Consider the following 21,612-nt stretch of genomic DNA (forward strand, 5'->3'; position numbering starts at 1 on the left):
GAGCTTATGTTAGAGGCACTAGATAACTGATATATATATTTGCATATTTTTTTAAACATATATAACATATATTGAAAATATTTACACTTATACAGACAATCATACTCTTGAATACAAATGTATGTACCGTGCGAATCGAACCCGCGACCATCGGAAATACTCAGTATGTTATACTACTATACCGTATAATGCTTTACAAAAAAAAATCTAAGTTATGTGTCAATTGTCTAGTACCTATAACACAAGCTCTGCTTAGCTTGGCACTGGATGGCGTTGTGTATTGTCCAGGGATATTATATTAGATAGATAGATAGATAATAATTTTTATTTGTATCTTAGTATACATATACATATGGGCTTAATTGTAATATCACAAAACAAGTATAACAATCCAGTACGGGTAAACCTACATGTGTGTGCTACAGTAATACAAAACTGGTACATAACTCAGTGTGGAGAATCACTCGTAGAAAAACACTGATTTTAATGTAGGACTTTTAGTTTTTATAAACAAAAATAAACTGAACGAAATAATGTGAAATAAATAATAGGAATTACAGTTAAAGTGCCAGAATTTTATACATTTATATATTATTATTATTATATTACAAATATAAGGTTGTCATTTTGAAATATAATTATCTGTCTTCTTCAAAAGACATCATACGTCCGCATTGTGGAAGATTTTAAGTGGTATTTGTAATTTGGGCTGGTATTTGTACATGACGTACAAGCGCCTATCAATTTGTTATAAGCTCAAAGATAATCCAATTCACTGAACATTGGTTACACATGCTTGTCAGTTACCTTTTGTTCCGTTGAAACGTAATCAATTATTAATAGGTAGCTATCAGTTCGAGACATACGTAGGGTTGCGGGTAGTAACTGAAGAGAGAAGGGCCCAGATGCGTGCCTTGGGGGAGGCCTAAGCCCAGCAGTGGACTGCAGTGGGCTGATGATGATGATGATCAGATTAAGTAAAATATCTTTATTTACGTAGATGTATACATCATAAGAGTCTTCTTATGATATGTCAAATCTACCGTCAGATCGGAATGCTTTCGAGATGAGAAGAACTGACAAGAAGCTCAGCTCATATTGTTTTCAAATATTGTTTACAATAGTACAGATTCATTTTTAAATTCAAAATTGGGAGATTCGAATAACTAGTAGCATATGCTATAGCAATTTTGTCAAAGGTAAATAGTCTAATTAGTGCTCATAACCCGATCAGACCCGCACCACAAGCAGCACCTGTTCACGAGTATGATGAATAAGCCATCATTGCACTCAACCATATTAGAGGGAACACATTGACTATCACTTTGAGACATATAATATCATACTACATGTTTTTTTAGAAAATAATAATGGTATCTGTAGCATTATGCTGAGCTGGCTGCCTTTTCACTTTTGCGGCACATAAAGTCACCTACATTTCTTTTAATAAATTGTTATTTTTCTGTATCTCATGTATGTTATGTGTCTGTAATTGTTGCCTGCTAACGGTTTACGCTGGCAGGGCACCAGTGGAGGATGATAAGATGAACATGAGGTTAGGTCAGTAGGCTCATTGTAACAAATTCAACAAGAATTTATCATGATGGTTTCCAGGGGGAATCGCGTGAGGGTCTACCTGACACGGTGTATTGATAGCAATGGGGTCAACAGCCCACATTATTAACAATCCCTTTTCACCCTCTACATAGTAGATTGTTTGTTACTTGAAGTAATGCAATCATTTACGAGTATTATCAAATGCAAACTGTCTTAGGATGCATCACAAATGGATTTTAAGGAGAAAATTGTATGTAACAATATATACTAATTAAATAAATAAAATTTCAAAATTATTAGCTTCCACTAGACTCATATGAAAATGTAGCTACTTATATAACTTTAATAATTAATCAAAAATTCTGTCTCTCTGTTTGTTCTTCCTAATCTCTGAAACGGCTGTACCGATTGTGATGGGACTTCCACTCCCAGATAGTTCATGTTATAAGGAGTAAACTATTTATACTTTAAAAATTATGTTTATTTCTAGAAGCCGCAGGTAACGGCTACTCTTATTAATATTATAAACGTGAAAGTTTGTGAGTATGGATGGCTGTTTATTACTTGCGCAAAACTACTGAACGGATTTTGGTGAAACTTTACAGTAATATACCTTATACATCAGAATGACATATAGGCTGTGACTGGAGCGGGAACACAACTACTGTTTTAATTAAAAATCAAATTAATAGTAAAAATGTGTATTACAGCGAACAATGAAAGTAACAAAAAGTAGTCAAAAGTGACATATAAAAAATAGATATCAAAAACATAAAGTTTATATAAAGAATGGTAGACAAGCTGCCAGCAACATAGGTTATAAATTTTACGCGGGTACAGCTAGTATTTAATATAATAAAAGAGATATATTTAATTTTCCATTTTTAAATCAGCGCTTGCATAAAAAATACATTAACACTAAATCACTTCTCTCCTTCTGTCAGTCACTATATATAAATTTCTAAACAAACACATATAACGATTCGGCTTCAACAACTCTCCATAGAGTATATCCACAGCTTAATTTCCGGGTGAACTGGCTTCGTTTGCATTCAATCGATTCCGCCAATTAACGAACGAAAAGTGTCCAACAGGCGTTACTAGATATATTAATATCTTGATTTAGTGGATTAAGTAGTTGTAACAAAATAATGTACATATTTCTTCAGTTATTTTTATTATTTACTAGCTACATATATTATAAATGTAAACCTTCCTCTTGAATCACTCTACCTATTAAAAAGAACCGCTTCAAAATCTGTGGCGTAGTTTTAAAGATTTAAGCACACATAGGGACGGACAGACATCGCCAGCGACTTTGTTTTATACTATGTAATAATTTAATAATAATTCTAGCAATAGAATTAAAAAAACAATGGAAAGCACACACCATCCACATAGTACCCATAGTTTTGTCATCCACAGGAGTTATACCAAAAAGTCTGAACAAACACCTAGACACGTTGCATATCCCCTCCTCTACAATAGACCTATTACAAAAAGCCGTCATACTAAACACATGCCGAATGGTCAGAAAATTTCTATCTTCATCACATAACTCATCCATGCTTGGCTAAGGCCCGCATGTTTGAATATATTACCCCCGTAAAAAGGGAGATATAATATATATATATATATATATATATGTAATAATAATAATAATCTCAGGACAATTCACACAGCGCCATCTAGACCCAAGTTAAGCTAACTAAAGCTTGTGTTATGGGTACTAGACAACTGATACAAATACATAGATATTTTTTTTTCGTAAATACATACATATTATACATAGAAAAGACCCAGACCGATACAAACAATCATACTCATCAATACAAATGTTTGTGCCGTGCGAGGAATCGAACCCGCGACCATCGGACGTAAAGCGGTGTGCTAGACCGCTAGACCAACGAGGCCGTCAAAATCAAATAATTTAATATAATTCAAACTTAGATATAGGTATCGTTGTAGGCCTCGGTGGTCTAGCAGTTTAGGACACCTCATTACTTCTTGTCGGGAGTTCGATTTCTCGCACAGTATATATATTTGTATTCATGAGTATGATTGTTTGTATTGCTCTGGGTGTTTTCACATCCACAAAAGTTTTGTATTTTACATTCAAATTGAATTCAAATTCAAAAATCATTTATCCATGTAGGACATTTTAGGCGCTTATGAACGTAAAATTTTTGATATTTTATAATTTTGCCCTACCGTCCTGTTCAGTATTGAGAAGAACTGACAAGAAACTCAATTGAATATTTTTTTTAAAGCCAGTTCATTTACAATGTATATTTATATAGGTGTCTATGTCTAACATTAAATGAAAATCCCGTGCATGAACAACTATTGCCATGCACGCTTGCTTCATTCAAGTAATTATATATATAGTAATATCTACTATTTATATCATTTATATTTCTTTAAGACTTTAAAACTTATAGTTTTTTATTTCCACCATGCAGCTTGCATCCGAGAGTTTGTCCTGATATGTTAGGTTCAAATATAACTAAGAAGACAAGTTAGAACTATGAACTATGAACATATAGATAGAGAAATATGAACATGTTAAGTATACTATTTGCCATGATAGGTTCAGTTGGCAATACCTTCACACTCCACAGGGAAACCAGTAGTACATCTTCACTAAAATAAACTTAGAAGTAATAATAGAAGAAAGAGAATTATATACCTATACATATACTTATTTATATGCACTGAAATTTAGAATAGAAACCCTTTGAACATGATAAAAATCATCTTTTATAACAGCGGCGTTTCTTTCCAAAAACCAATAGCATAATGTGAGGGTTAGGTACAAATTGAGCGTTGCGAGGACGTAAACGCTCCACACTCGTTAGGTTAAGTGAATTTCGATGTTGGTACCTTATGAGGACATATGCTACACATGGGTCGAGGTGCTTTTTATAAGACAATAGGGGTTTAAGGGTAGAAATATGGGGTGCGGTTTATGTAGCTTATAAAGATTTTACTTTAAAAATTTCTTTACTTATCTAATACTATAAGAAGGATCTTAGCGTATTACATCAATTTTGAAATATTTTTAAAATTACTAGCCGAGCTCGCGGTTTTATCCGTGTGAAATTTATAGCCTATCTGTTGTACGGATGTATAAACTATATTACTGTAAATTTTTATCAAAATCAGTTCAGTAGATTTTGCGTGAAAGAGTAACAAACATCCATCCATACTTTCCCGTTAATAATATTTTGTCATCGTTTAGTTAAAGTAATCTGGCAAATATTCGAACGAAAACAGTTATATTGTCCGGTTAATTTTTTACAATATTTATACAATTATGTTTAAACAAAACTGCTTTTACTTATTCAATGTACTTTTGATTTTTCAATGCTAGCTAAATTACTTATTATTCAGCCACGATGGTTCTCAAATTTAATTATATTAGGGATGACAAATAGTCCAAAATGAAGGGGTTAATTAAACCCATTCATAGGGTCTTAAATCTTTTTAGCTAACAATTTGAAAGTGTTAATTTAGTATACTGAGCTACTCTCACTATCCTTGCGTAAGGACTATTGTTCTATTATTGATTAAATAATTATATATTAAAAAAAAAACACACGTAAATATATTTTTGTATATATATATTACGTTTCTGTATTTATCTGATTTTTTTTTTAAATATTCTTTATTAAAATGCACCGCTTTATCTCTGATCAACGCGACGGTTGACTGGTAGAGAATGCCATTAGGCATTAAGTCCGTTATGTATATAATTTTGTGTGCAAAGAATAAATAAATAAATTAAATATTAATATTTTGTACATAAATAAAAATTAGTCGTATCCCGTTCCTAAACAAATATCTTTTTAAAGTCGATTGAAATAAAATAGAACGTATATGTTTCCGATAAAAGCACAAAGTTAATTATACTTCGACTTTGATAAGATAATTACATTGTAGGTATATACACAATTATTCCCACGCAAACATAAATTAGAAAATTTCAAACAAACAACAAATTCTCCTTAACTTTGATTTATTATTCAAATTCATTCAAATTATGTCACGTATATACTCGTTCACATACTGAGCCTCAAAGAGTTTGCAAGTAACTTGTAAATCACGAATTATGAAGTCGCCTATATAACGTTAAGACTTTTGATAAGTCTTTTAAAATTCGTTGTCATTTACATTGTACAGGTGTTACCATATTGCATAAGGGTTACATGGACGAATGGGTCATATATCATATGAATTACAGATTGTTGCTGGCAGTTTGTCCACCGTTCTTTTTATAAGTATTGTATTATTTTGATACCTCCTTTCTTATATCCCACTTTTGACTTTTTTGTAGTTAATTCCCAAGAGGGCCCTTGGCAATTCTGTAGTAACTACCAGTCTCTTATATTTATACAATTGTGATAATGTACAATGTATTATTATAGTTCACAATTGGCAGTTACTAAACTTCGTTCACAAATGACAAGTTTCTAAACTAGAAGTTCACCGCCTGTTGCAAAAGTGATTCTCCTATACTTAGTACACTCCAATTTTAGAGTTCTATGTCATTTTTTCTCTAATATATCTATATATATTAGAGAAAAAATTACTAGATACTATCAGACCCGGCCACGCGTTGCTGTGGCTAAGGTTGTTGAATAAAATAATATTGCGACAACTATAAATTGTCATGTAAGCTATCTTCTTTCAAGTTAGATCAAATTGCACACAGTTGTGTAAATCAAATTTGCAATCGGTTCAGTAGTTTAGGAGTCCAGCGAAGACAAACAACGGGACACGTAATTTTTATATATAAAGATCATCATGTAGACGCAAGAATGGTTACTTAATTAAGTTAAATAGTTACTTAATAGTTAGTTTTAAAATAAAATGTGAGTGTCTAATATTTATTTATAAAATGCTATAATATTATTATTTCTATTTCAATATAGTACCTTTAATTTCAAATTTTCTTCGTAAACTTCTATTGCGAGATATTTGCTTGTAATTTCCTGCCATTAATAAGTTAATATTATAGTTATAAATTCATTAATTGAAACGAGCTCAGATAATTTATTTATAGGCTAATATTCCTTCTCTAAAAATATATAAAAAAATCTAAAGCACAAATAGTTTATGATTTGTTAAGAAAAATAATACTTTTTAACTCGCTAGCAAATTTCCCAAGGCGAAATAGTAATATAAAGTGTCGAGAAAATGTTAGTGAGAACGCTTTGGAACCCGAGAATGTGTACATATAAACTGTGGATATATATGTTTATACTTAGCGCCACTTTCTATTAGAAAGGCAGTCAGTTTGTTTGTCGCATTCCTAAAAATAAATAATAAAAATATATCCCTGAAGAATTAACACAACGCCATCTAGTCCCATGGTAAAGAGAACTTTTGTGAGTCTAGTACTACAACTGATAAATACTTAGATATATACATAGAAAACACCAAGAATGATACAAACAATCATACAATACAAATGTTTGTGACGAGGAATATCAGTAGACCGACCACCGAGGCCGTCGAAAAATATAGTCCACGTAAAGGTTACTCTCAAATTTGTCACATAAATCAAAATAAGCAATTGGAAAAATTATTTCTTACATACTTGAATAATGCATGATAACATTGATAATACTATCCGAAGTCAAATCGAATTTCTTTGACCCGATACGTAGCAAAATCCAACTGGATATCCTCTTTCAATATTTAATTACGGCGCGTCCCAACACGGCAAAATAAATATGCTTGTCCCAAAATATACTCTATAGACCTTGATTTTGACGCAAGCTCTCATTGTGGGCAATAGCAAATACTACACAAACAGTTAAACTACTGACAATTTTGACGTAGTCACAAATTTAAATTGAACACCTATTAGTACAAAAAAAAAGAATTAAAAATAATTTATTTAACTTATAAGACAGACAGACTCTGGTTGTAAGTTAAGGGTAACTTACAACCAGAGTGACCGACGTAGCCCGAAGAATTGCGACGCTGAAGTGGCAGTGGGCAGGTCTCGTAGGACAAATGGCCGTTGGGGCAATAAAGTCCTCGACTGAGAGACGATCTGGTCAAGATCGCAGGAAGGCATTGGATGCGAGCAGCGCAGGACCGATCGTCGTGGAGATCTTTGGGGGATTGGACGTCTTCCGGGCTGTGATGATGATAATGATAAGACACATTACTGAAACTAACACGAAAATTAGATAGAAAATTATTTATTTAAATTTTAACTAAAACACTTTTGAATAGTCATAATTTTTTTTAGGCTACCGCACGTTGTAAGCTGTCTCATCCACGAATGAGCAAGGAATTTGTGTTTGTGTTGCTCTTTTAAATAATCGCTGTAATCTTACATTTAATATGTGTAGCAATTCATATAGAAACCGAATTCAATAAAAATTTGCATACAAACTATACAGTTGAATATTTTTTTAAGATGGCTTCGGTAGTCTATTTCTATTTAGCACTCCACTTTACTTCCGCGGATTCGATTCTTCGTTATATTTGTTACTAACTATCCGCCCCGGCTTCGCACGGATGGACATGTATTATATATATTAACCTTCCCCTTGAATCACTCTATCTATTAAAATTAACGGCTTCAAAATCCATTACGTAGTTTTAAAGATTTAAGCATACATAGGGACGGACAGACAGCGACAGCGACTTTGTTTTATACTATGTAATGATCTCCCATAACACAAGATCTGCTTAGCTCGGGAATAGATGGTGTTGTCTAAATTGTCCATAGATATTTTATTAAATATATTAATTATATTCATCTATGATTATAATTCTATTTGAAACAACAAAGATATTGCAATTAATCAAGTAATAACAAATATTAAGCTAACCATTTGATAAACTCTAATCAAATTTGAATTGCTGTTGAGTTAATTATAGTAAATTAAACATTATTAGGATGAAGTTCTATGTTTATACAGTCGGCTTACGGAGAACAGGTGTTGAAGTTCACTTTATATTTACTCAGACTTTTGATTAGTGGAGTCGCTTTGACCTTGTTGATGTACTATATACTCTAAAGCTAATAGACTTAGGAATTTAATTTGAACAGACTTAAATAGCTATATTGTGGAATGGTTTTAGTTGACTAGGTTTTCTCGAGAGAATTTACAGCATGGGGTTTTTAAAACCCTTAATCACCCTTATGGATTCAGGCGTCAAAAAATCTTTTAAACAAAAATAAGTGGCTTAGTGGATTAGACAACTTCCTGCATTTGTGGTAGATTAAAACAATAGGTGTTTAGGTAGTAAAACAATGGAAAAGAAAAATATATTACCCCCCCCCTCTCCAGACCCCAAATAAATGGGATACAGAAGAAGTAGATGATGATGATGTATAGTTAGTGGTAGTCACTTTCAGTGTTACCAGACTAGATTTTAGTTTAACAATATAAATAGTGTTTATTTTATTATTATTCTATTATCAAAAATAAGAATATCATTCATGTCGGTCTAATACAATATCTTATGATATGTCAAATCTACCGTCAGTTAGGATGCTTTCGAGCCAAGAAAAACTGACACAAAATTCAGCTTTTATCCTTTTCAAATGAGCTTGTACGTGTTTAAAAATATACAGATTATTGATGTTACATCGATGCTTAAGTTGCCTAATATGTATTTACCAAATTTTGATGGATATTCTCGTAACTACCGCGGCGTGCATGTTGTCTAACAAGGTTTTGAAAAATGGTTGCAGACAGAGATTCGGGGACCGCAGTAACTGTGATTTATATGTTTAGCTTCAAAGCCTCTATTTTTCAGTTTCTGTTACAGATATATACGTATATTACAATAGTGGGAACAGAGTAAATGTTATATACTGTTTTAAATTTATTTGTAGTTGACAGCCCCGATGGTCTAGTGGTTTAGCATACTGCTTTACTACACGTTGGTGGCGGGTTCGATTCCTTGAACAGTACAAACATTTGTATTCATGATTGTCTGTATCGGTCTGAGTTTGTGTGTGAATACAAATATTTGTACCATACGAGGAATCGAACCCGCGATCTTCATCATATATTATATATAGATATACAATACATGTACACCCGTGCGAAGCCGGTTCGGAAGCACTAGCTATAGTGACATTCTAAAATGTCTTTATTAATATTATTATCATCGTAGAACTAATAGGTGATACAACAGATACAAAATAACAATTTCAAACTTGTACAAGTAATACTGCAAAACATCGCAATATCTGTAGCAGCCGTGAAAAGAAAGAGTCATCTAGCGCGGACTGGAAATTGAAACTTGTGTTAAACGTCTATTTTTAAACATGGCGGCCGCTACACGGTTTTTATCTCAGCGGGCACCATTAATCAGGCTGTGCCGGGGCACCAACTTGTAGCAAATAAGAAAAGTTTCCTTTCACTTGAATTAAAATTACGCGCGGGGTGACTGTGTTGTTTTGCAACTTGGTATAACGTTATGCCCTCATTGAGTTATTCAGCTAATTATTAAATTGTTTTTTTTCTTACTAACATTATAAACGCGATGGTTTGTAAGTATGGATGGATGAGAGATATCAGAACTAGCTAACCCAATGAATATTAATATTTAATTGAATTAATATTTAAGTTGCTATTATGTTGTTGACAAACATTTACTGTAATGTTGCAATTATGTTATCCTACACAATTTGTATTGTTTTGGATGAATAAATAAATAAATGAAGTTCGTACCGCCTAACAGTTGAATATATCAGCAGGCCAGCTAGTAAGATAAAAAAGAAAAAGATAGTTAATAAGTCAACTATTATGTCAGAAAATAAAAATTGTAAAATATCTACAATTATTTCAATATTCAATAAAAAATCATAATGAAAATTACAATTTCACAATTGGCACTCAATTGTTTTGCCTCCCCGGAACCTCTGCACTAACAATTGAACTTTATGATATGGTATTAAAGTTCAAATTGACTTTTAAGTATTATTAGGAATCATTTGTATAGAAAAGTGATGTTTTTCAACTTTATCAGATTTTTTTATTTCTCTCCTTAAGAGGCGTCCTCACTTCAAGGAATATTCAATAAGTTAATTGCAAAATCGGTACAGCAGTTCTCGACATTTTCGCTTATTATACTAGCAGTGCTAATTCTGATGCATAAGTTATACTACTGTAAAGTTTCATCAAAATCCGTTCAGTGTATTTTTTGCGTGAAAGAGTACCAAACATCCATACTTACAAACTTTCGCGTTTAACATTATTTAGAACTAGTTGGTAACGCGACTTCGTCCGTGTGAAATTTAACTTTATTTCTCTAAAATAAAAGTAGCCTAAGTTACTCCTTATTACATCAGCTGCCTGCCAAAAAAGTCCCGTCAATATCGGTCCAGCCATTTCAGAGATTAGCCGGAACAAACAGACAGACAGACAAAAATTGTTAAAAATGTTATTTTGGTAGTAAAAATGTTTTTCGTAGTAAAAAATGGTTATGTCAGTATTACAAACAGACACTAATTTTATTTAAATGTATAGATATAGATAACATATTATATGTGGGTGAAACCGCCGCTAGCACAACTAGTAACAAATAACTATACAACACTTGTTAGTCAGTTCAAATAAACTATTCTATTCTATACACCGGATCGTATATGCATCGGGTAGGCTCGCATGTGATGCAAAATACATTTTTTCCCCGTTTCAGAGCGCTCAGCTTCCCGTTTCCGGGGATAATGTATGCGGAGTCTGTATTAAATTTGTAGTTCAGCCAAAAAAATTTAAGGGAGGAATATGATAAAAATATATATATGTATATATATAGAATTAAATTAACCTCAGGTTACTCTTGTAGCCAGGTTTAATTTTAAAATACAGTTATTTTGGGTACTATGAGATAAATCCGATTAAACTTTTGACGGCTTCGGTGGATTAGCAGTTTAACACCTCAGTTTCCTTCTAATGGTCTCGGGTTCAATTCCTCGGTGCAAATATTTCTATTTACGAGTATGATTTTTTGTATTACTCTGGGTGTTTTCTATGTATATTATGTGTGTATTTACAAACAAAATTAAATATTTATGCCAGTTGTGGAGTATCAATAACACATGCTCTGCTTAGCTTGGGACTGGATAGTGCTGTGATTGTCCAGGGATATTATTACATTTTATTCATAATTTAGGCGCCACACTATTGTTAGTGGAGCTCTTGTCATATTCCACGATCTTCCTTCATTCTCTTTAAACATTGAAATGACATGATGGCAAAAAATGCAACCGGATTCTCTAAAGTCGTAAAATTGTGAGTTATTGAGTATTAAACAGCCAAATTGCAATAGATCTTTAAAAATAGCGACCTGAGTTTGATTACTGCGCTGCTATGTCTTTCCTATTCTTCTGTATGGCATTGAAACGAGGACTCTTACAGAAACGATGTGTAGAGAATACAAACATTCTAAATGTGGGTTTACAGGAGAATGTTATAATATCGTGGAGGGACAGATTGCGAAACGAGACAGTTTTCCAAAGAGTAAAAAAGAACAGAAGTACTAAACACCATCAAACGCTGTAAACTGCTGTACCTGGATCACATAATGTGGAATGAAAAATACAGTCATTTGCATTTAATAATACAAGGAAAATCCAGGATTGCCAAAGACCATGTAGACGCCGTACTTCCTGGTTAAAGACCTTCAGACAGTGGTTTGGGTTGAGCACCAGGTCCCTTTTCAGGACCGACAGATAAAGTAAAGATCGTCATAATGATCGCTAACGTCCGATAGGAGATGGCACATAAAGAAGAAAGAGTAAATAACTTTACTTATAAAGTTATACTATTAGTCAAATTGTTACTCTACAACGTAGTAAGTTATGCACTCTACTTAACTATGTAATGCATACGATGCAGATTCTTTTCACTTAAGATGAATATGTTAGATTAATTCTATAGTGTAGTAACTTGAATTCTATTTGGTTAGTGATTTGCATAAACTTTCAAGTCACAAACTTGTAGCGATATATTAATTAACTCGTTTACCCGTAAAACTGCGTCTGTTTTATTACTTGACATTTATTTTTATATTTTGCCCAATATATATAATATATTTTTAAATTAGTTTCTTTAAAGTCCTTTCAGTAGTTTTTGTATGAAATAGTAACAGACAACCATCTATACAGCCATACACACAAACTATTGCGTTTATTATGATAAATATATCATATATATTACGTTTTTTTATATTATTTCAACATTACAATACAGTAGCAATCGACTCGTGTCGAATATGCTATGCACCGAAGAATACTGACCGAAATAAGAAATTACCTTCTTAAATATTATTAATAGATTTAGAAAGCATCTGTGTTAATTTCAGATTAGTTTCTTTTATTCGAATAGAACTGTGTGATCGTGTTTTCATAAATATAAATGTAGCATTATAATCGCCCTTTCTCTCTCTCGCTTTAATCTTTAAACTTGCATTCTCCGTCTCTGTTATTGCGGTGCAACGACCTGAAACGACGTGCTCGCATCCTTACATCTGCTGCAATAAGAACTTTTTGTATTTGCCGCCAAGTAAACTCTGATTTTTAGCGAGCAAGAGCGTCGTGGCCTATTAGTTTTCACTCCAGACTTAAACCACAGAGGTCGTCAGTTTGATACCAACCGATACTAAACATACTCTGTGTGTCTATTATATTTGCAACTGACTCTCTTCTGATGAAGATATTGAGAAGAAACCAAAATTAATACAAGTCGATCCCTGACATTTTGCATTCAAATATACTCAATGTTTGGGCTTTTTAGAAATTGTGTTCACAGCAATACCGACAGTTTTAGATGCATACTACCCTATCTGGGATTACAGTAAACATAAATATATTAATACTAGCTGTGCCCGCGATTTCACTCGCGTTAAATTTCAATAAAAAATATAGTCGATGTGTTATTCTGATACATAAGCAATGTTACTGTAGTTTCATAAAAATACGTTCAGTAATTTTGCGTGAAAGAGTTACGAACATTCATACTTACAATTGCGGGTTTATAATACTATTAACATTAAGATTATAATTTAAGTAAATTATTAGTGAAGCTCATAAATTTCTGGGAAGAGAAATACGAGCGGTAAAGGCGAGTGTAGACGTATATCGGCAAAGAGGCCCCTTCAACCTACACCTGAGTCACAAGTCCCGGGAACTGCTCAGAGGTTCCCTCTCTGCTACACGATGGACTCGGAACCCACACAGCTAATCCACGGAATGGTAAGAAGTTTGTCTCTTTCATGATTCTATATTCATAAATTTCAGTGTTGTAACACAAAACACATTTCAAATCAAACCGCTTGACGGCTGAAATATATGAGACTGAGTTTAGTACGAATTTCTATAAAGTCTTCCTTAATGAAATAGTAAATAGTTTTAAGATCATATAGAAAGTAAACTATCTTTCATGTCGAGGTTAAAATACTCATTTACTCACGTGTCAGGGATAGACGCACCTACTTGTTGTTGTATATATATATATACCTATATACCATAAAATTAATTGTACAATATACATACACGTTCCCTAATTAGCAGAACAATGGGGGATGTAATTTGTCAGTTTAAGCTGGCCCATAATGTACAAATACCGTGTAGTCAGAACAAAGGCCATGGCACGCTGTTAGTTCTTACACTTAAGGCCATAATTACATATCAAATATAATATTAAATATGCGATATTTATAGTATCATAAATCTTATTGTTGTTATATACTCCTGTTTAGCTTAAAAATTGCTTGACATTTTTCGAATGAGATGTCGTTTTTTGCGTAGAATATAACTATCTGCGTCTTAGATACCCATTCATTAAAAAATATTATTTAGTCAACGCCGTTACTCTTAGGTTGTGGAATTCACTTCCCGCTGTTTTCAATGCGATCAATCTCTTGCTAGCTTTAAAGTATTATAATCAGTAGTATAATCTCATTTCCTTTCCACTTTTCCTTTTCTCATAATCCCTTTCTTTCCTTCAAACTTTGCATGAATACGTGTATTATTTTGTTTATCTATGTCTATGTAGATAATTATGTATACATTTGTATGTATTATTCATATATTTGTTGTGTTGTTATGAGCACCACCTACTTTTTTCTCATATCTTTACCATGTACCTAAAGGTTGTCTGTTTATTAAACATTAAAACAAGGGAAGGTAGTCTAATAATTAAATACACTAATGTGTAGTATCAATTAAGTCTCTGCTCAGCACACGCCATAACTAGGTGGTTACGACGCTTGTATTATGGGGATAATATTCTGAACTTATATACATACATTATATATTTAAATACATATTTTAAAGAGTATCATATTCTAGTATTTTTCTACCGGGATAGCAAAACACTAGAACTTTATACTTGAACCGAAAGGTCGTGAATTCAAAACTAAGGGACACTAAAGAATCTTTGTAATCAATTTATATTTATAACCGACTCTTCTGACACTCTGGATGAGGCAGTACTCTCGCTCCAGTTTTTAGTAAATTATCAGGTAATTGACTGAAAACTGAAACAGGAAATTGATTGAAACTGAAATAGGAATGCCTCTTCCAAGTTGCGTTTAAGACGACATCTGAGAATATTAATTATTCATTTATTTACGTGCCCACTTTTTATGTCCGCAAATGTATTACCGTACGAGCAAATTGCTCCATTGCGTTCTTACCGACCGCACACAAAGCGTAGCCATACTGAGGCGCGAGAATATATATACAAATTGTAATTAAACCATTCACCCCCCACCAGGTGGTTTATATCCGGCCATAATTTACTGGAGGCAGGCAATCGGAAATTTATTTTGTTTGTTGGGGTAATGTTAAACTAGCGACTGGTCTGTTCTGTTGTGATGTAACAATAACATTAAGTGGGTTGGTTAAGTTAAGGTGTGTTCACATTGCATGTGCTATGCTAGTAGATCAATGATCAACCCAGTACACATTGTCTCACCTATTCCAGCCATCCTTGAAACCCAACTTTGGATTCAGACGTGCTTCCTCCTGGGTACACTTAGATTATGGGATGAACTACCTGCCAAGGTCTCTAGAGACTACATCATGCGGTTTTTAGGAAAGGTATATCAATATATACCCATGCATAAAAACAGCATTAAGTGGTAGTTTACCTTCAGATGGGCTGTATGCTTGTTTGCCATCATCCAAGATGCTTCACAGAAGTCTTGCTTTTTTAATAATTAAAATCAAAATATTGCTGTCTACCATATGTGTAAATGTAATATAACAACTAGCTTTTGCCCGCGGCTTCGCTCGCGTTAATTAGGGGTGGAATTTATCAAAATCCTTTCTTAGGGGATGCCTACGTCATAGTAGCTTCATCCATGCAAAGTCTCAGCCCGATCGGTTTAAAATTGACAAAGTTTCATACAAAGTTTCATCCCCTATTTTATCCCTTTGGGGGTAGAATTAATCAAAATCCTTTCTTAGCGGATGCCTACGTCATAACATCTACCTGCATGCCAAATTTCAGCCCGACCCGTCCAGTGGTTTGGGCTGTGCGTTGATAGATCACTATGTCAGTCACCTTTGAGTTATATATATTTAGATTCTAAATATATGAACATGTTGTAAATTAACTCTAAGTTTATATTGTCTTAATATGTGTAACAGAAGTAGAGGTACCGCAGGCGACTTTTTACAAAGTCTGCTCGAGTAAAAATACATACATCAATATGACATACATTTAATTAATTTATAATATAATTAGCTGTACCCATGTTTACACCCTCCTAAAATTTATACATAGCCTCTGTTATTCTGATATATAAGTTATTATATATCTAAAAAACACACAATTTCTACTGTATAATATCATCAAAATCGTTGCTCGCTATTGGCGTGAAAGTGTAACAAACATCCATCCATACTGACAACCTTTCGCGTTTATAATATTAGTAACAAATAACAAGATTCCATACATTTGATTATATACAATTAACAAACCAATCAATTAATAAATATACAACACTTCTCATTGTCTGAACAATCTGTGGCTTCTGCAAATAACAGGAACTTAGGGCAGTGAGAGTCTGATGCTATACATTCACCCCCTCGACGCTTGCACCTTGTAGTGGAGTTTGGAGCTGAAAAAAAATGTGTATTAGATAGATAGATAGATAAATCGTATATTCACCCATTACAGACACATCTTAATGTATATAACTCAAAGGTGACTGACATAGTGATCTATCAACGCACAGCCCAAACCACTGGACGTATCGGGCTGAAATTTTGTAGATGACATGCATGCATAGCAGGCAGGTAGATGTTATGACGTAGGCATCCGCTAAGAATCCTATGGGGATAAAATAAGGGATGATGCAGGATGTAAATGTATTAGTTTGAACCTATCAGTACCTAATGTTTTTGGTATATGTGTTTATTATATTATTTTTCTTTTGTTTGATTTTCTTGATCGCATTAACTTTTTTTTTTCGCTTAATGATTTGTATTGTATTTATTATTTCTATTTATATGTTATAATAATTTATATGCTGCTGTGAGCATCGTCATTGTTGTGTTGTGTTGTGATGTGTGATAGTAATAAATATTATTCTATTCTAATGGAACGAATAAATTAAGACGAACAAAATAATTTTTAGTTCTTTAGGCTACTTTTATTCTGGAAAAATAAAATATAATTCCACGCGGATGAAGTCGCGGGAACAGCTATTAGTGTCATAATTTGCTATAAATACTGTCTTAATAATGGAGTAAAAAGTGGGTTGTTGCTACTATCTTAAGAATGTTGATAGAGGGCGCCACTAAGTTATGCTGTGGAGATAGGAGCATATTTTCCAGACTATTTTTCTAGAATAAATATCTGTGTCTATGGCTAGTCTATGGCGCCCCATGTCATATTGGTGGTGGGGCAATAGCTACTACCGGAGAGAATACATTCGAGAGGACGCTTAGGTCTTGATAGTCGAGTAGTAAACAACTAAGTAGTACCATTTGGAGTTAATATAATAATAGCAGAAATGAATTACAGAAAATACATGAACAAATAAAAGAAATGGAGGTAGCGTTATGTGCCGCAAAGGTGAATAGGCAACCAGCTCAGCATAATGCTACAGATAAACAGAAACGGACGCATTTATTTATACTAGTAGTCGTCTAATAATCAAAATGCGACCTTAATTAATTTACAAACTTGAAAAAGTATTATCATTATGCACGCCTTCTCTAAATCTTATATATAAAATTCTCGTGTCACAGTTTTCGTTCCCATACTCCTCCGAAACGGCTTGACCGATTCTCATGAAATTTTGTGAGCGTATTGAGTAGGTCTGAGAATCGGCCAACATCTATTTTTCATCCCCCTAAATGTTAGGGTAGTCCAACCCTATTTTTTTTTTATTTTAAGACAAAACAACGTTTGCCGGGACAGCTAGTAAACTGTGTGTGTAATTTTATACTCCTATGTCGTCGCAATTTTCGTAATAAGGGGCACAAAAATTTTGCTTCATGTATATAGAATTACTGTTTATTGTATACAGACAAACACAGATTAATAAAAGTAAGTAGTTAAAGAGTTTTACAAAAGGCCGTTTTATCGCTATAAGCAATCTATTACAAGACGACTTAATAATAAAAAAAGTAGTAAGGTACATACAGAAAAGGCAGGGGATACACTATATTTGTTATATACTTATATTATAGACAAACATACACATACATAATAACCCTGGACAACTCACACAGCGCCATCTAGTCCTAAGCTAAGTAGAGCACTAACATAAATAATAATAAGATTTTTTTTAATACATACACACTAAGATAGAAAACATTAAGACCGATACAAACAATCATACTCATGAATACAAATGTTTGTATCATATGAGAAATCGATCCCGCGACCATCGGAAGTAAAGCGGTATGCAATGCAATAAATAAATTTACATACTTATTACTATTTTCAAGATAAAGTCAAATAACTACTCACATTTATAACAACACTCGACATCTTGCTTCTGCTGGATTGGACAAAGCCCGTTTAATTTTGATAATTTACCATCTGGACACTCCGATTTTAAGACGCACTCTCCGCCATATGCGAGGCATGGTAGCTCGTTATAGATGGCTTCTGGTGCTAAAATCATAAAAAAAATGTTTTAACAATAAGGCTGCCTTATTTGCATTTATATATTTATACACATGTATTAATAAATTCAAATTCAAATTTCAAATTCAAAATATATTTATTCATGTAGGTCTATTACAGACACTTATGATATGTCAAATCTACCGTCAGTTCGGAATGATTTCGAGATGAGAAGAACTGACAAGAAACTCAGCTCGTATTTTTTTTTAATGTTGTACATATTTCCAATAATACTATTTCATTTAAATTCAAATTTGGGAGAATAGAGTGACCACCAGCATATGCCATATAAAAAAATCAAAAAAATCAAAAAATCTAATCAGTGTTCGCAACCTGAACAGACCACCCGACAGCAGACAAGCAGCACCCGTTCACGAGTATGACGGATGAGCCAGCCATCATTGCACTCAACCATATTAGAGGGAGCACATCGACCCGGCCCACCACGCCGCCACAAGTTTGAACTTTATAGCGAGCATGACTGTTTCAAGTTACTCCACTACGTCATTTATATTATTTACAGCATAAACTGTTCCAATCACAGTTTTCACCCATTACAATATTTAATTTACATTATTTAAATTACAATATGTCATAAATAAATTTAGAATAAGTTTCTTTAGTGTTTATTACATTATCAATGTCAATGGGAAAGTTATATACCTCATAACAAAAGTTAAAATTGTAATTAAGTCCACGCATTGCAGTCATAAGTAGTCGTTTATTTTATAATACGCTTTAGCGCAAAGTGTATTTTTTACATGTATCTTAAATTTTCCTTCATTTAAATTCAAAATATTATCGGGCAATTTATTATAAAAACGTATACAATGTCCCATGAAAGATGTACTTACTTTTTTGAGACGAAAACTAGGCACATTTAAATATTTAAGTTTTACTTTTCTCTTTTCTGTATAATATAGATAAAAGTATATTCTATCTACATAACTATAGCTTATCACAAAGTCACTGTCGCTGTCGCTGTCTGCCTATGTATGTGCTTTAATCTTTAAAACTACGCAACAGATTTATAATCTGTTTTTTTTAATAGATAGAATGATTCAAGAGGAAGGTTTATATATATAATACATGTACAGGGCGAAGCCGATGCGAGTAGCTAGTAATGTATATTAAACACAAGTTAAAAATAACTATTGGTTAATATATTAAAGAATACAGTCTAGTTAATACGCTATACTCACTATTACTTAAACGTGATAGAGCATTAAGCAACCACTATGTGGCTATTACTTAAATGCAAGCGTTTAGAGAATTGTTGCACAATGCGAGTCGTCAAATAATGACTCAGTCGAGAGCATTAATTACCTAACTCTGGAGGAGTCTGCATTATATGTATATAACAAATTAGCTGACCCGGTTAACGTTGTTTTGCTACACTAAATAATAATAATAATAATAATCTCAGGACAATTCACACAGTGTCATCTAGACCCAAGTTGAGCTGGCTAAAGCTTGTGTTATGAGTACTAGATAAGTGATACATATACATAGATTTTTTTTATAAATACGTACATATTATACATAGAAAACACCCAGACCGATACAAACAATCATACTCATGAATACAAATGTTTATGCCGTGCGAGGAATCGAACCCGCGACCATCGGTCGTAAAGCGGTGTGCTTGACCGCTAGACCACCGAGGTCGTCTAATAATATCACTATTTAAAAATATGGATTGTTCTTAAAGGGATAGGATTATAGATTTATTACCGAATAAAAAAGTAATTTCACAATAAAAATATACGTCAAGTGTATTTATTATTATCGATTCTCAGACCTACCGAGTTTACATGTAAAATTTCATCAAACGGTAAAACAGTTTGGTTGATGTATAGAAACACTATTATAAATGTATAAATTAATGAATTTTAATAATATAAGTTTTTTACAAATAACACAGATTAACACATGGACTACTTTTCCGTACTACATCGCGGAATAAAAATAGCAATTGTTTAAAAAAGTATGAATATTTTTAAAGAAAACAATAGTACAAATAAACACTGGCCATCACAATTTCCAGAAAAAAAAAATAAACGAAAGATACATACAATTCTCGCTTCCAGCGCCGTCATCATTTCCAGCTACAGCACTGAATACGACCACCGAACAGAACAGTACCGACCACATTATTATTGTTTCTTTGTACTATTTTTAACTTTAAAAAGCTTCAAACATTTTTTAAATTTTAAAACACTGGCCATCACAATTTCCAAAAAAACAAAATTAATGAAGAGAAAAAAATGAAAGATATACCATTCTCGCTTCCAGCGCCGTCATCATTTCCAGCTACAGCAGTGAATACGACCACCGAACAGAACAGTACCGACCACATTATTATTGTTTCTTTGTACTATTTTTAACTTTAAAAAGATTCAAACTTTTTTTTAAATATTAAAACACTGGCCATCACAATTTCCAAAAAAACAAAATTAATGAAGAGAAAAAAAATAAAAGATATACCATTCTCGCTTCCAGCGCCGTCATCATTTCCAGCTACAGCAGTGAATACGACCACCGACCAGAACAGTGCCGACCACATTGTCAATGAATTCATCGCCTACCGTTACGGCAATGCAACACGCGAACGTAACACCGATGTTATAAAGAATCGCGTAAGTATGCAAATTAGGTTCTTTGTGTCGATAACCGCTAATTGACTGTCTTTATTCCTTATATGTGGCCGGTGATATTAATTTTATTATGTTTAAAAATAATGAGGCTTCATTTTGTTGACGTTGTACTTTTTGGTATATTATGCAATACGTGCGGTTCTGAATTGCAACAGACGGAGTTTTTTCCTGTATTGTGCAATGCAGTAAAGAAGGCCGGACCCACTTGTATATATATATATATATATATATATATATCACGTATATAAGACGTCCACTGCTGGACA

At 33.1% G+C, this 21,612-nt stretch overlaps 1 protein-coding gene across 1 annotated transcript; it reads right to left on the reverse strand.

Moving 5' to 3' along the window:
* Positions 1-16,303: 16,303 nt before the first annotated feature.
* On the reverse strand, positions 16,304-21,048 carry LOC131844579 (U-scoloptoxin(19)-Sm1a-like). Its single transcript, XM_059193493.1, has 3 exons — positions 20,970-21,048; positions 18,531-18,677; positions 16,304-16,668 (listed from the first exon to the last, which is right to left on the reverse strand). Exons 1-3 carry the CDS (start codon positions 21,046-21,048, stop codon positions 16,532-16,534), a joined length of 363 nt encoding a protein of 120 aa, XP_059049476.1. The 3' UTR covers positions 16,304-16,531.
* Positions 21,049-21,612: the final 564 nt, after the last annotated feature.

The sequence above is a fragment of the Achroia grisella genome, unplaced genomic scaffold (assembly GCF_030625045.1).
Source record: "Achroia grisella isolate CSIRO2021 unplaced genomic scaffold, CSIRO_AGI_Agris_v1 utg402, whole genome shotgun sequence".
In the NCBI taxonomy this organism is placed as follows: domain Eukaryota; kingdom Metazoa; phylum Arthropoda; class Insecta; order Lepidoptera; family Pyralidae; genus Achroia; species Achroia grisella.